At 52.3% G+C, this 14968-nt stretch overlaps 1 protein-coding gene across 1 annotated transcript in view; it reads right to left on the bottom strand.

Moving 5' to 3' along the window:
• Positions 1-442: 442 nt before the first annotated feature.
• The window catches only part of BCL2 (BCL2 apoptosis regulator), a 159042-nt gene continuing 144516 nt past the window's right edge, over positions 443-14968 (bottom strand). Inside the window, exon 3 of the mRNA XM_039840058.1 lies at positions 443-2426. Within this exon, the coding sequence (XP_039695992.1) occupies positions 2292-2426 (135 nt within the window). The 3' untranslated portion in view covers positions 443-2291. The remainder of the gene's footprint in view (positions 2427-14968) is intronic.

The raw sequence follows: 14968 nt of genomic DNA, 5'->3' as shown, positions 1-14968 counted from the left end.
CAACTCTCTAAAGGTCAAACTGTCATCGCCAGAATTTAATCCCCTGGTCACTTTTCATCTGAATTTTCAACTGAATGAACCTCATGGGTTTAACCAAACATGTATGCAATCCTAAATAATGTGAGTTAAATTCTGATTTGCCCAGGGACAAATAAACCCCCAAAGAACCAGGTCAAAGGGCCAACAGATGCATCCTTCACAATGAACCACTGTGTCGACATGCAAGTGCACAGGACCTGGTTGAAACGAAGCACCTCCTTGGCCAGCACGCTCCAGGGTTTGTCAGGTAGCTGAGACCCAGGGCTTATTCTCATCTTCTCAGAAATGCTTTTAAAGAATCGAGAGACAATCATCTCACGTGGAAAAAAATATCAACTTTGCTAAGAAATAGTGTAGAGGCCATAACTAAATACAATAAAAAAAAAATGCTGAGATGCATGTATTTTTTTTTTTAAGCAGCTTCTGGAACATCGACCACAGCATTAAACACTGAACATAGTACATTCCAAAGGTAATACGGATAAATGTATATGATGCTATAATGCCACAGTTTTCATGCGTGTCTCAAGGCTTTTTGAACTTGGAAAAAAAAGTTCCTGGCTTATGAGCTGAAGATCTCACTTCTGTTGCTACTTCTCTGCAGTTTCCCACCAGTTTTTTTTTTTTTTTTTTCTTAATGCCCAGGATATACAGATAATCCCCACATCCCACACCTGGAACTTTTGTTTTCCTTTGTCAAGTTTTCAGATAAAACCAAACTGCAATGACGAGATAACGTTTGACGTCGTAATTTCACAGACACGAGTCCATTAATCCACGGCACCTCGTTTCCGCGCTGCCTTCAGGATTGACGACCCTTCCCCCAAAGTCATTTAAAGCCGCGCTTTCAACTGCACAGACAGACGGCAGCAACGCAGCCGACGCACACGCGCGCGGCCACACTGCTCCCAGGCCCACGTGCGTCTCCTTTCCTCACGCCTCCTCGGTGGTGGCGCTCCCAGCCTTCGCCACCTCCCTCTGCTAGAAAAGGCACGGGGCCTCCGCTTTCTTCCCTCCACAATGATAAACATCTTACGCGTGATCAAAGTCTCAGGAGTGTTTTCTCCCCAGGCTCCACGTGGAAAGGGACCCCAGGGTGCCAGGCTTGGGCCACGACTGCTCTTCCTTGACAGTGGAATCCCCAGCTCTGTCAGCTTCCTGACACTGGGCGACCACATGGCTCTTTTTAAAACCCCTCGAGCAGGCCAGCGAGTGTCCCGACTGTTCCCGGAGGAGGCCGGCCCCCCGAGCTGGGGCAGGTCGGGATTGCAAACTGTGGCCTCCTGCGCAAAAGCAGGCACTTGGGGCGGCCTGATGCTTCCGGGTAACCCTAGTCTTCCTGATGCCGAAGTCACGGAAACGCTCGCTTCCTTGCATTCCAGAGGATTCTGTTTCATAGGCAGAGCCAGGTTTTTTGTTTTTTGTTTTTTTTGGGGGGTGGTGGGGGAGAGCGTATCGAAAATATATGAATATACACATCAGGACTTAAGGTACTGGATGATATTGTATAAATTGCTAAAATGCTTCTCGGCACAATTGGTAGCTTAAAAAAATACTCTCCTATGGTTTAAGGGCATTTTTCCTGTCACTGTCTTTCAGGATGGCGACCTTGGCAGATACCGAGTCCATCTGAAGTTCCCGATTTCTCTCTTCCAACGGAGTAGGTACCATGGGAGCCACGTGCAGAGTGCCTGCTCTTGGGGCCAGAGAAGAATGCACTTCCCTCCAAGCACCTCCCTCTATGAGTATGACAGCCCCCCCGGGGCCAAGAAGTGTAAAGAAAATGAACACCTTCTTCCGAACCTCCGGCAGCCAGAAACCTGGCTTCTGGAACAGTCACGTCCTTTGTCCGTTTGTTTGCTCTTCAGATGATGAGTCAGTCCGACCGACAGCGACAACGCGGAAAGCAAATCCACTTCTAGGCACAGGAGATGCAGGTGGAGCCGCACAGGCGGGGCTTGGCAGTCGGTGGTGGGCTTTCCAGAGACAGGATGCTCGATGGGGCCGTCTTAAATAAATAAATCTTCTTCTCAGTAATGTAAAAAATAAATGGTATTTCCCTTTGGCAGTAAATAGCTGATTCGACATTGAGCCTGAAAGCCGGTTTTTTGTTTGTTTGTTTTTGTTTTTGTTTCTGTTTGCTTGTTTTTAAGAGACCATAGCTTCGTTTCATGGTGCATCACTGGCAATGTGTATCATCTACTGCTTGAGTGAACCTCTTGCATATTTGCTGGTGGCAAGGCCCGCTGACTTCACTTGTGGCCCAGGTAGGCCCCCAGGCTGATGCAAGCTCCCACCAGGGCCAGACTGAGCAGCGCCTTCAGAGACAGCCAGGAGAAGTCGAACAGAGGCCGCATGTTGGGCCCGTACAGCTCCACGAAGGCGTCCTGCAGGGGGGAGAAGAGGGAAAACAGAGTGAGCGCACGGAAGGCCGGCCTGCACGAGACGGCCCCGCCACGGCCCCTGCCGGAGCGGGAGGGCCACGGGAAAGCACTCTCCGGGGGCAAAGATTTCCACGGCCGTTCAAGAAATATTCACTCAGACCCTATGTATGTGCTGGGCACCACGGAGAAACAGGCACCACGGAGTGAAACGGGTGAAAAGTTCCTGCCTCGAGAAGCTTCCATCGGGCTGAGTGGGATGAACGGCAAACGAAATAAACGCACCATCCGGTGGATTCGAGAGTGGCACATGCTCAAGGGAAAAACGAAACCGTGAAGGCTGTTAAAACACGGGAGGCTTTGCAGTGTTCACCCGCGTGGCTGTTCATGAAACAGTAAAAGACCAACGACTGAGCCCAGACTCCCTTATCGACTGCTTGCTTTATGCCAGGCACTGGTAACGAATGCCTAACGCGCGTTGCTTTATTCCTAATACCCATCTTATGGAGTCGTTTGATTTATTCCTGTTCTGTAGAGAAAAATAAAAAAAACCAACCAAACAAACCTGAGACTCACAGAGGTTAAAGGATTTAATCAATGGCAGGGCAGGATTGGAACTCAGGTCCAAACCAGTGCCCTTCCCTCTGCTGATGCTCTCACGGACGACAGCGGCTCTGTGAGTGTGGGGTCTGCCCGGGGTGCTGATGTGGTGGACATAGGCCGAGTGGCCTCCACTGCTGGCATGCTCAGCCCCCGAGGTCAAGGACAGGGTGCTCCTGGGAAAGGAAGCCGTCACAGGGTTTTTCCCAGGGGAGGCTGGACTAGGTGACCACGGCTCTGCCTTTAACTCACGCTGTGAACTTCACGAAGCATGTGGTCATTTACGGTCAGATGTGTCACTGGACACACAACACAGGTCCCCGAGGAAAGAAGGTGGTTTCCTCCCATGACAGTGCTGTAGCAAAGGCCTCTGCGGGGTCTTAGACTGAACCGATCACTGAACGTTCATTTCTCAAGATCTGCTGGGGAAGATTAGGTTCCACATTTGGACCTAATTAGCATCTGGACAACTCTCTAAACCTATCTGAATGTATATAAATCAGTACACGAAATGCTTTTTCACGTGGTGTGATTTACTCGGGCATCCCAACGACCTGAACACATTGCATAGGGTTTCACTGTGCGGAGACAGGAACGGGGGGGACCTCTGGCCTTGCTGTGTGGGGGGTTCTGACGACCTTCACAGCATTTTCGTCTGTTTGGGGCAAGTACTGCAGTAGAGGGACCAGGTTTCATCTCTGTCTCTCAGGGCTGTGTGTCGTTTTGGTACATGTAGGCACGCAATAAATGTTTGTTCAATTAACGATTGAAGTTTTCTGAGTTTAATCATTAGTTTGATTCTATGTTGGTATAATATTTCACCAAGGTGCTTACTCAACCTGTTTGAAATTATTCCTTCTATATTCAACAACCTCTGGGAATCATGGAGTAGTCTTGAAGGTTAGAGTCTAAGGCTTCATTAGGGGAACTTCCCACATTATTAAATATAGGCTTACACAATTATTTTTCATGACTGAGTAGTATTCCATCACATATGTCATATAGACATATGATGTGCTTTACTGAAGTTCTTTATGTGGGTTGTTTTAAACTTTTGCTATTATAAATAATATTATGACACATCTTTTACATAAATGTTTAACTATTTGTTCAGATGTTTTTTTTGAGACAAATTCCTAGCAGTGAACTTGACCAGCCATCAGAATTGCTTCCCCAAGTCACAAAGGGTTTCTGCTGAGCTGTCCTCATTCTCACCGGTTGCCCTGGTGGACAAAGCTTTAGGGCAGTGGTCCTCACTGCGGGTGGTCTTGCCTCCCGAGGGACATTTGGCAGTCATGATTTTGGAGCGGAAGAGGTGCTGCTGGCATCTAGTGGGCAGAGGCCAGTGATATTGTTCAACAGCCCACAATTCACAGGACAGCCCATCCCACCCCACAGAGATTACCACCAGCCCAAGGTGCCAACAGTGCCAAGGCTGAGAAAGCCTGTGGAGAAAGATTTCGAAGAAACTCTCTCATCATGGACCACAGAGGACCCAACGGTCCATCTAGTGTGTCGACAGCTTTGGTCACAGCACCAGATTAGTGACTTAGCCAACAACGGGGTGGGTGACCTGGGCCTTCAGATGTACTGGGTTATTAGCTTTTACCAGGAGAGGGCGCAAGGGTTTTCTTCTTCTTTTTAAATCTATTCTTAAAATGTTCTAAATTTGAGCTTTAGCAAAGTGAGGCTCTAACAGACATAAAAGAAATATGTGCTTAGTGCTCTTTGCACAAAGTTGCGGTCACAACCATGATTGTCGAGAGACATATTCTCCCTATATATAATCAGGGATCAACGGGGCAGGGAGGGTCAGGACATGTTCACGAGCAGGAGAAACTCTGCCTCTTGCAAAGTGCATCCTGGCTGTGAATGTGTAACAGTGTCCCCCCTCCAAGCTGCTCTCTCTGACGGGGGGACGGGCTGAAACCACGAAGAGCCCAGCCAGAGAACACCCCAAGTCCCTCAGGGCACTAACTGGGCTGTCTGCAATCCAGCTTGACCCTGAGAAGATCAGAGTTCAGACTCTGCATTTCTTTCGTTACCGATGGAGTTTTCTACGGCAGACTTATAATAGGGGCGAGGACACTGGCCATCGGACCTTTCTGGACAAGGAGTCATCCCGGGAAAGTGGAGGAAGCAGGGACCAATGGCTGGCATTTCTTCCCTGTCTGCCTGGTGCACAGTCCCAGGGGGCAGAAGAAATGCCTCTCCAAGTACCTCTTCCTCTCTGGGGCTGGAATAATCCCTTCCTGTGACCCCCGTCCCCTCATGTACTTAACTTCTAACGGGCCATTTCTGATATGCACGTAAGGAAAAACATTTCTAGAGTGGGATGAGCTATGGCAGCATCTCTTGACCCAAAGAATGAGCACCGAGGAGCTGACACAGCCCCCAGGGGTCTGAGAACAGCTCTGGACTTGGGGAAGAAGGTCTGGGTGAAATCCTGGCCTTGACATTTTATTGCTTATGACCTTGAACAAATTACCCTACCCTGAGCCTCATTTATCTCACCCATAAAATTGGTTGTTGTGAAGATTAACGTGGGTGACTCAAAGCCATTTGTCAACGCGGCCCATAACGGGACACCGTGGAAGTAAAGTATAGCCTCGCTCCCCCGTGTGCCCTCCTGCAGAGCTGCCTCAGACCTCCCGCACCTGCCTGCCCCGCGGCAGGGCTCAAGGAGTCCTCCGAGGCGCCGGTTTACAGAGGCGCTATGCCGGCCCCCTCTGGGGAGTCAGCTTTTGGTCCAGAGATGCTTGGTGATTTCTATAGAAACTGTGAATTAAAAGATACATGTGACGTGTTCTGGTCAAAGGCAGACGTGGAAAAGCGATGCCGTCTACGCTGCCCCCTCCCCCATAAGCTACGGAGTCGGGCTGTGGGGCTGAGGGTGCCGTCAACCTCCCTGGGGCTGGGTCCCCCCGAGCTGTGCCCGTTTCTGTTCCAAAGTGCAAAACAGAGCCTGGGGTTTCAGGACTGAAGGCCCCTGAAAGCTACTTTCGCGGAGTCTCTCTGCGTTTTCAAACATCCTGATTAGGGCGATTTCCGAAGTCTGTTTGAACAGTCTGTCATTATTTGTTTAAGTTTGAAAGCTGTTTTAAATAAACACATGCTCATTTTATGTATTAAAAGCAACAAAGAGGGAAAAAGAAAACCTGGGCCGTGGTCGTGCGGTTCGGACGAAACCCCAGTCTACATGTTCAGGAGGCGCCGAGCCCTCGCTCAAGGCAGGACCAGCCGGGGCTCTGCCCGATCACGGATGTGCACGGCGCGTTCCCAGGGGAGGTCCCCTCTCCTGCTGCCGGCCCCTCACGTCAAAGAGGAGGCAGGCAGCGCCCCCAGCTCCGGATGCTCGTTCGCAGACAGCCTCTCCAGACTCCCAACTAGGAGACCACCGACGGCCTGGGCCTGAGTTCCCCCCGGGTCTGCACTGATGGGGCAGGAAGGCCAAACTCGCGGCCCCAGTCCCTGCCACAGGGCTGGACGTGAGCCAGGGAGGTGCTGCAGGGAACAGACCAGACTCGGACTCTGAGCTGGAGGTGCTGGGGGGTGGCGGCAAAGTGTCCCCATTCCTCCCCAGTGCTGTGACCATTCCCGCTCCCTGCAACACCCGCCTTCCCCCTCTCCCACAGACACACATGCACACACACACGCGACATTACCGCAGACATTCACACGCGACGGACGCGACGCGATACCTTCCTTCTCACAGCCCCCACCCTCCAAAATCTTCCTTCGCTCTTCAGACCGTTTGAAAAGTTCTATTTAAACCCAACTTCAAATAAAATGAAATTTGAAAACAAACGAATCAGAGGGGCCAAAGTGAAAAAGGATGGGGCCGAACGGACAAGCCTGGGTGGGGGTGGGGAGCCCCTGAGCTCTCAGCGGAGGTGCTGCCAGGTCAAGGCGAGCGTGAAGAGAGGCCTTTCACACGCGGCAACGAGCGTTCGAAGCTTTCGAAGCTTTCCAAAGACTGTCCTTATTTATTTATTTTTTTAAATCAATTCCCCTTCCAGTTATTTACCTTGCGAAAATAATAAAATGCACAGGTTGCTTATAAGAGTTAAAATCTGAAAAGAAATGTCTGAACACGGGACTGGTTAAGTAAGTTATGGCACATCCATACCGTGGAATATGGTTCGGCCGTTAAAAACGGTCCCCTCTATTTACTGGCAAAGAAAGACGTTCCCCATATCAGACAGGGTGAAACGGGTAACAGTTAAACCATCGTCTCTGCAAGTTCAGGCGCCTGGCTCAGCGTCGGTTCTCAGCCATTCGTCCGCGGGGAAATTTAACGTGGCGTGGTTGGCGCCAAGAAAATGAGAACTTCGGCGACCTTTGAGCTGACTGTGGACGCAGGCATTACATGATCGTGGAAGATTCTAAGGAGGAAAGCCATTCTGCCCTCAAAGGGCTTACAAGCCAGAGAGAGAGGACACTTCTGGGTACACAGCTGAAGCAAGCGTCACTGTGTCCTGCACAGAGCAGATCCTGTCGGCCAAGAGGAAACCAAACACCGCTATCTAATGCCTTCGATAGTTTCTATTTCTTCGTGGCTTTATAATTCTGTCTCCATGGGGATCACCTCCCTCACGACAACGTGAGGGTTCGGGGAGGAAAAGGAAAAGGGTGAGCCAGAGGGACACACGACGTCGCGCGGGAAGGCCAAGTTCAGATCCCCAACGCCGGCGTCATGACGTCTAAGGAAGAGGCTGGCTCGTTTCTCAGAGGGGAGGCGTGAGAACCCCGAACAGGTGGAGTGAACGGCTTACGGTAGGCACGAGTAAGCAGACCGGAGGTGGAGGGGACAGCAGAGGCTGCGCTTGCTCTCCCGCCTCCCTGCGTCATGGACTGGGACCCAGCGGGCGTGTTGGCTGCTTCCTCCATCTCGCTGGGCACCTGCTCCCTGCTGCCCTCGAAGTGCTTCCTCCCATCCCAGCCTTCCCCTGTGCCCCAAACCTGACCCACCCCACCCCACCCCACGGCAGCCTCGTCTGTCCTTCCAAGTGTCGCTGAAGAAGTCACCTGCCACGCGGACTGGTGCTGCGCTAAGCTCATGGTCTCCAAACTCAGCGGGTCCTTGAAAGCACTTCGCACTCCCTTACTCTCTGTCGCTTTTCATGACGACTCCCAAGAGCCACCACTCGTCTCTTCTGTCCTCACTGCTGAGCAACTGATGTCACCTCCTTCTTCTCTGAGAAAATCGGGGCCACTGGATGAGAACGGCTGCAGCTTCCTGTCCTTTCTAACTTGTATCTCCTCCGTCTGACCTGCCCTGATCCTTTTTACCCTCTTAAATCCCGCTGTCTCCCGATGCTTCTGGAACCTTCCTTCGACAATCGTCCCTGCTTTCAACTACAATGTCAACGCCCTCCTTCCTTTGGTTTCTTTTTCGTTAGCATATAAAACATTTAGATTTCCTCGGTAGGAAGACATGCTTCTCAGTTAATCCTTGAAAGCAAGGAGCTGGGGGCTATTTATCCACTGACGGAATTAAATTAAAAAAGGAAATTCAGATTTCCTCAAAATGACCACGCTGACAGTGCGTTCCACCCTAAGCAGTGTCTTCTCTCTCCCTGCTCTCCTGGACAAGCCGCTAACCCGCCCTCATCCGCTGCCTTCCACCCTTCACGTTAACCCACGTGGCCTGGCTTCTTCCTCCACGGTGCCTCTGAAACCACCCCCAGGGACCACCGAATACCCCGTACGCGGCTAAATTCACTGGACGCTTTTCAGGTTGATTCTTACTGGGTGCTCTGATGCACTGGACACTGAGACCGCTGAGGGCCTTTGCCCGCGGGGTCATTCCTTCTCTGCCTCCTTCACGGACTCGTCCTCCTGTGCCGGCCCTGACCGCTACCCGATGCTCCTTGGGCTTCTGCCTGGACACCGCCTCCTCTTTCTCTGCCTGACCTTCTTCCCTCTCATTGTCTCAGACACCACCCTACAATGCTGTCTCTGAAACCTTCACATCCAGCCCCGCCTGCTCCTCTCACTGCCAGCTTAGGATTCCAGCAGCTTGCTCAGATGTCCCGCCAGAACGTACGATGCAGCCTGCCCCAAAGCGAAGCCGTCACAGTCTCCTCCAGCCAGCCCGCCTCTCCTCCTGGCTCCTCTGTGCCTACGCTGTGACGTAAACCTACACCCTGAGAGTCTGCTAGATGTTCTCCTCTTCCTCACCCTCCGCCCCCGCCATTCGTTCACTGGTCAACCTCATACTCGTAGGCTGAATTCCTCCAGAAGCGACTCAGAGACAAAGACTAGGGTGCAAGCAGTTTACCTGAGAGGAGATCACAGGGAACACGAATGGAGTTGGGGGCGGGGGGGAGTGAGACAGAAAAGGGAAAGAAATCCTGAGTTACCTGAGCAAGCGAGCTGCTACTGCCGGAAACTGGAACTTAATCCTGTGGCAAAGCTGGGGTGCAGTGCAGAAAACGCCCCTTTCATTACCCTGCTCAGGACCCTAGGGAGCTGGGGAATTTATACACCAACTCCTTATAGTCACCGGCTGAAGGCTGCTCCCCAGCAGTTCCGGCCGGTCAGGAGCACAGGCAAAGTGGGCTCCGGAGGCCAGAGAAAGCCCTTAGGGAAAGAGAGGCAGATGCCGTACCTTCGTCTGTAGCTGGGGGTCAAGCTGGAGAGACCTGACGTGGTCAGGACGAGGGGACTCGACAGGACAGTACATGCTCCGCAGATTTAACCACCTAAATGCCCGCCAATCCCCGATACCTTCTCTCCCCAGCATCACTGCTGCGACTTCCCATCTCACCCCTCTGCCTCCCGTCTTCTGTCCCCTGTCCACACTGCAGCCAGAGTGATCTACTCAGAATCAGAACTGCCACGTCCACGCTCAGTCCACATTCGTTACTGCAAAGGTCCCAGTGCTCTGGCCTCAACCTCGCTCTCCTGCTCAGCTTCTGTCACTTGAAGGCGGTTAACTCCAGTTCCCTCAGGGATTCGGTGTGATCATTTTCTGCAGGCAACTTTCTCTAAGCCCCTAGGTTGACTTAAACAATCCCGGGTTCTTCCTTTTATTATCTGAAGATCATCTGTTCACCTGTCTCTCTTCTCCCACTCACTACGAGCACCTGGAGGTGAGGAAACCACATTTTATTTATCTCTGAATCCCTGGAGCGTGTCTGTCACATGTTAGGCACTCAGCAAATGTTTGTGGAACGGAAATAAACTGATTCCTTCTACTATAGGACAGGTTTGCTAAACATATCTTAATAGACGATATTTTTTTAAAGGGGGAGGGTGTTCAAAGGACAAATAAATAACAGGCTTAAACAAAATTGGTTTTTTGTTTTGTTTTTCCCCCCAGCAGACTCGTCTTCCTAGGAGGGGATGATGTCCAGACAAATCAAACAGTCAGCGTCTGTGCCATACTGGTTGTTAAAATATTGTGAATTACACCCTGCCTGTATGCCTTGTGAGTCTCCGAGAGAGAGAGAAACTGTGCAGCATTTTCCAAACTCATTTGACCATTTAGCCCTCTGTCAGGGAGATTCCTGCTGTGTTACGAAGATACACTTCGAAAATGCTACCTGGAGGTAAAAAAGCTTTGGTACCCCTCGTACAGGACAGGGAAGACGATCGGAGGTCCCCAGCGGCTTGACGCCCACGGGAACAGAGAAGCCCTTGTGGTACCTAGTCCTGCGTCCCAGTGAGACTCACTCCCATCGCTGTCTGTGACTGCACCAACTCACGGCCTACTGAATGCACTGGCCAAGGCAGAGGTCAAGCTGGGAGAAAGGGAGAGGAGGAGGGAGGGGGAAGGACACATGCACAGCAGAGCGGAGGCTCCCCCGAAGCCGGGGAAGCAGAATTCTCTTGACATCAACCGCGCCTGAGATCAAAAGGGGAAGCGAGCAGCCGGGCTGCTGTGAGCAGTGGCCGGCAGAGCACACGCGAGGAAGTGAGGACTTTTTTCTACCTGAATAAAGCAGCTGGTGAGGAAGTGACTCCATTTCCCCCCTTATCACTGGCTGGGCAGGATTTCCTCTGCAGCCACTTTGTGCTGAATGAGTCTTGAGGGTTCCGTCTGCAGATCAGAGCCACTTTGGCAGTTGCGAGCTTCTGTCCCCTGTGGCTCTTCCTCCCGCACTCCCCCCACCCCCACCTTTACTCCCAAAATATTGATTCCGGGTTTAAGGGAAAAGGAAGGGGATAAAAACAACCCTTCAGCGTGTAACTGAAGGACACACAGCTGCCTGCCCGGCCTGAGCAGCATGACACCCCCTCTGCCAGGCTGGCAGGGCCACCCCCAAAGTCATCTCTAGTAAAGGGCTGGATCCTGGAGGGTCTCCGAGCCCAGGGGGAGAGGCTAGTTGAATTACAGGCCAACGACATAAAATGAAACCTAATCTAAGGGTCATCTGGATGTAACTAGAAACCTGCTAGAGAAATGGCAGGAGATGAAAAACCCAAACAAAACAAAACCCCAAACTTGCCCGCCCACTGCGGCGGGTCTAGGGACATTTGGGTGTATTTTGCGATGCAAATCAAGCTGAGGATGCAAATCAGGCAGAGGCCCTTGGGAGCTGGGAAATGGGGTGGGGGGACGTGAAGCCCAAACGGTTCCTTCCCTTCCTGAGCAGGGCACATTTTGAAAATAGTTCGTGGAGGAGTCTGATGCTCCAGGGGACCCTGCAGCCATGGAGCCAGGTCAAAGGCCGCTGGTCCCGTCCACCTGCCGGAGGAGAGCTAAGCCATCACAGACGTTGTTAGTCTAACTGCCTCCGGGCAGGTGGGAGGTGTTCCCTGGAGGGAAATCCAGAGGAAAATTCCCACTGTTCCAGCCATGCAAATACCGCAGGGAGAAGGGACTCAGCCACCAGTGCTTAGGTCCCTCCTGCCAGGAGGTGCCAACAGCCCAGTGCTTCGAACGACGGACCATCGGTAGAAATGGGCCATGCAATGCACCTATAGCAAAGTGCGCTAAAAAGATGTCAATGATTGTGCTAGCGGGTTCATCACGTCCCATGTGGTTCATCATACACCAAAGCAGAAGAACCTGTGGCCGTATCTATACCAGACCTTGAAATCTCATCTTCAGGTGCCATATTCATTCAGGAACCAGAGAGTTTTATAAGGTGCCAAGGAGTCTTAAAGCCAAACAAGGCAGGCCCTGCCCTATAAGGCCTGCTCGGTAATATTCTCATGCATTCACAGCAGCTTTAAGGGGCGTGAGAGTTTTCTCAGCGCTTTCGAAGCACAGTGTGTGTATGAGGGGTGGGGGGGGTGGGGGTGGGGAGGTGCATGTATCCATTTATCCTGCAGGGTCCTGGGGAGGATGGAAGAGACGAGGCAGCTGACCTCACTTCAAGGGTGGCTTCTGCGGGATCCTGCCTTGAGTGCTTTGACTTTAAAACACAGCTTCTCCTTTTTTCTCCCGTACCTTCCTCATTCCACTACCTTCTTTTGGCGAGATGCCTCGGAGGGCCCTGCAGCTTCTGGTGCTGGGCCTTTTCTTGCTTTTGGGCTTGTGCTATTTTCACTGTTTGGGGGAAGAACACTTTATGATCTCGCGTTGGGTATGAAAAGATGTCGAGCAAAGAACGTGTAATTATTATAACTCAACAAAAAAAAGACGAGTAGTCCGATTAAAAACATTCAAACAGGCAAAGATGTGAACAGACACTCACCAAAAAAGATATGCGCATGGCCAAGAAGCTCAAGAAAAGGTCCTCGACATCATTAGTCATGAGGGAAACACAAACCAAAACCAGTATAAGGTATCACTTTACACCCACTAGCACGGCTATGATGTAGAAAACGGACAAGACCAAGTGCTGGCAAGGAGGAAGGGAACTGGAAGCCCCACACGGCCGGTGGGGATGGGAGATGGCGCAGCCGCCGCGGAGGCTGGCGGTAGTTCCTCAAAACACTGAACAGTCGCTGCATAATCCAGCAATTCCTCTCCTGGATGGACACCCAAGGTCTCTGAAAATGTGTTTTCACGCACAACTCGTACACAAATATTCACATCAGCGTCACTCCTAAGAGTCCGAAGTGGAAACCCGAGCGTCTGTCAACTAACGGAGCGATATGAGGCGGCGTTATCACGCGACGGAACGTCATCCGGCCATAGAAAGGGACGAAGCGCGGCCAGCGCGCGGAGGGCGCCCCGCCCCCCGCTGTGCTCAGGGGAGGACGTCCACCGCAAGGCCACGTGGTGTGATTCCACTGACGGGAAACGTCCTGAAAAGGCAAGTCCACGGGGACAGTGGCTGTCGGGGGCTGGGGCGAGGGGGGAATGGACAGTGGCTGCTACTGGGTACAGGGCTTTTTTTTTTTTGAGTAATAAAGTTCTGGAAGTAAAGAATGGTGAAAGTTACACAACCCCGTGAAATATTGAAAACCGACCAATCACTTTAAATCGAACTTCGTGTTATGTCAGTTATTTAGAAAAACTTAATTACATTTCTTGCGCTACAGGAAGGGACTCAATTATTTTTATATGGCATGGCATGCAACAGAAGGACTTGCTGGTTCCCTAACTCTTGCTCACAGCTGTGGGAGATGGGACTCTTGTTAACGAATGTTTTAAAACGTAGGAGGTGGCATGGTAGGTGACAACTGTTCTGGGTGAGAAGCTGTGATGACTGAGTGCTAATCCGGGCAAGAAACTCACTCTACCCGCCCTCCCTCACACACACACACACACACACACACACACACACACACACACACACAGGCCTTCTCGATCTCCCCTCATCCTAACACTTCATTGGTAGCTGAGCGCCAAGGACTCTCTCCGGTCGCCATCCTGGACTCACACGGTTAGTGAGCTTACTCTCCATCGCTTCTTGTGCATCTCTTAGGACCTGATGTGAGATACCCTGAGGCACGTCAGAGACTGTGTCTCCCCAACGACTGTAAATGACTGACCTGGTCTCTGGGGGGCCTGTCTCTGCCATGCTCTGGCCTCTATAACCCTCCCTTCTCCCCAGATCCACAGGTGGCCTCGTGCTCCAGGAGCCCCTCCCCTCTGTGGCATGGTGGCTGCAGCTGTGGCCTCCGAAGTGCCTGTGTGCATCTCTGCTCTCGACCCAGGCACTTGTCCCACAGAGCCCTCTGCCTCTCACGCCGATGTTCATTAAAACTGGTGACATCAGTGTGCCCCAGCGTGGGGAGCGGGGTGGGGGGTGCTCTGCTCCTCCTCAGTGTCAGACAGGACTCTCCACCGCCTGAGGTGGGCCGGGGTTCCCGGGCAGACTAGTGTTTGGAACGTCTCCACTCACTGTTCTTTCTTGGGTTCTGGAGTCGTGGGTGTGGCGACTCTCCCTGCCTGCCCCCGGGCCAGGGTCCATACCTGCCTCCAGGCATGTGAACATGGAATTCATCCCTCTGTGCCTGGCGGCAGAGGACTGTCACCCTGCAGGTCGCTGTCCGAGCAGGGCAGGGCCAAGGTGCACACCCCTCTGACCGCCCCTGCAAGAGTTAATTCATGAAAATAGGCCAAAAATGGGAACCGAAAGCAGATGCTTGCTGAGTTCTGCAGCTTGGCCTAATCACTGTCATCAAGACACTGCTGCTGGGGGTGGGGCAGGGGAGAAGGGGGGTCTTTCATTTATTGAGAGCGTGGAGGCCAGCGTTGGGGCCAAATGTCTGATTCTCACTTGTTTAAATCAGCAAGGCTGAGGTGGGTGGCGGTGACGGGGGCAGAGAATCGGCCCTCCTAATGGGAACTTGCTGAAAGTGGCCTCAGACCCGGCGTAGGGTGTGTCAGCGGGAGGGGGGCCAAGCAGAGGGGGTTTGTGTGGCTGGCACCCCAGCGGGCACCGCCAGGCCCCCAGCCATGCTGGTGCGACACTCGCTTTTAGGACGGCCGAGAAATCAGCACGGGCATCTTTCCTGGATGGTCCACACTGCACTGGCCCCAGCGCCCTCGCCTTGACGACGGGCTCGGACATCTGCCCGTGACGGGATTCGCGCCCCCG

This window comes from Pteropus medius, unplaced genomic scaffold, assembly GCF_902729225.1.
Source record: "Pteropus medius unplaced genomic scaffold, Ma_sr-lr_union100, whole genome shotgun sequence".
Lineage (NCBI taxonomy): Eukaryota > Metazoa > Chordata > Mammalia > Chiroptera > Pteropodidae > Pteropus > Pteropus medius.
This window is presented reverse-complemented; position numbering and strand designations above follow the sequence as displayed.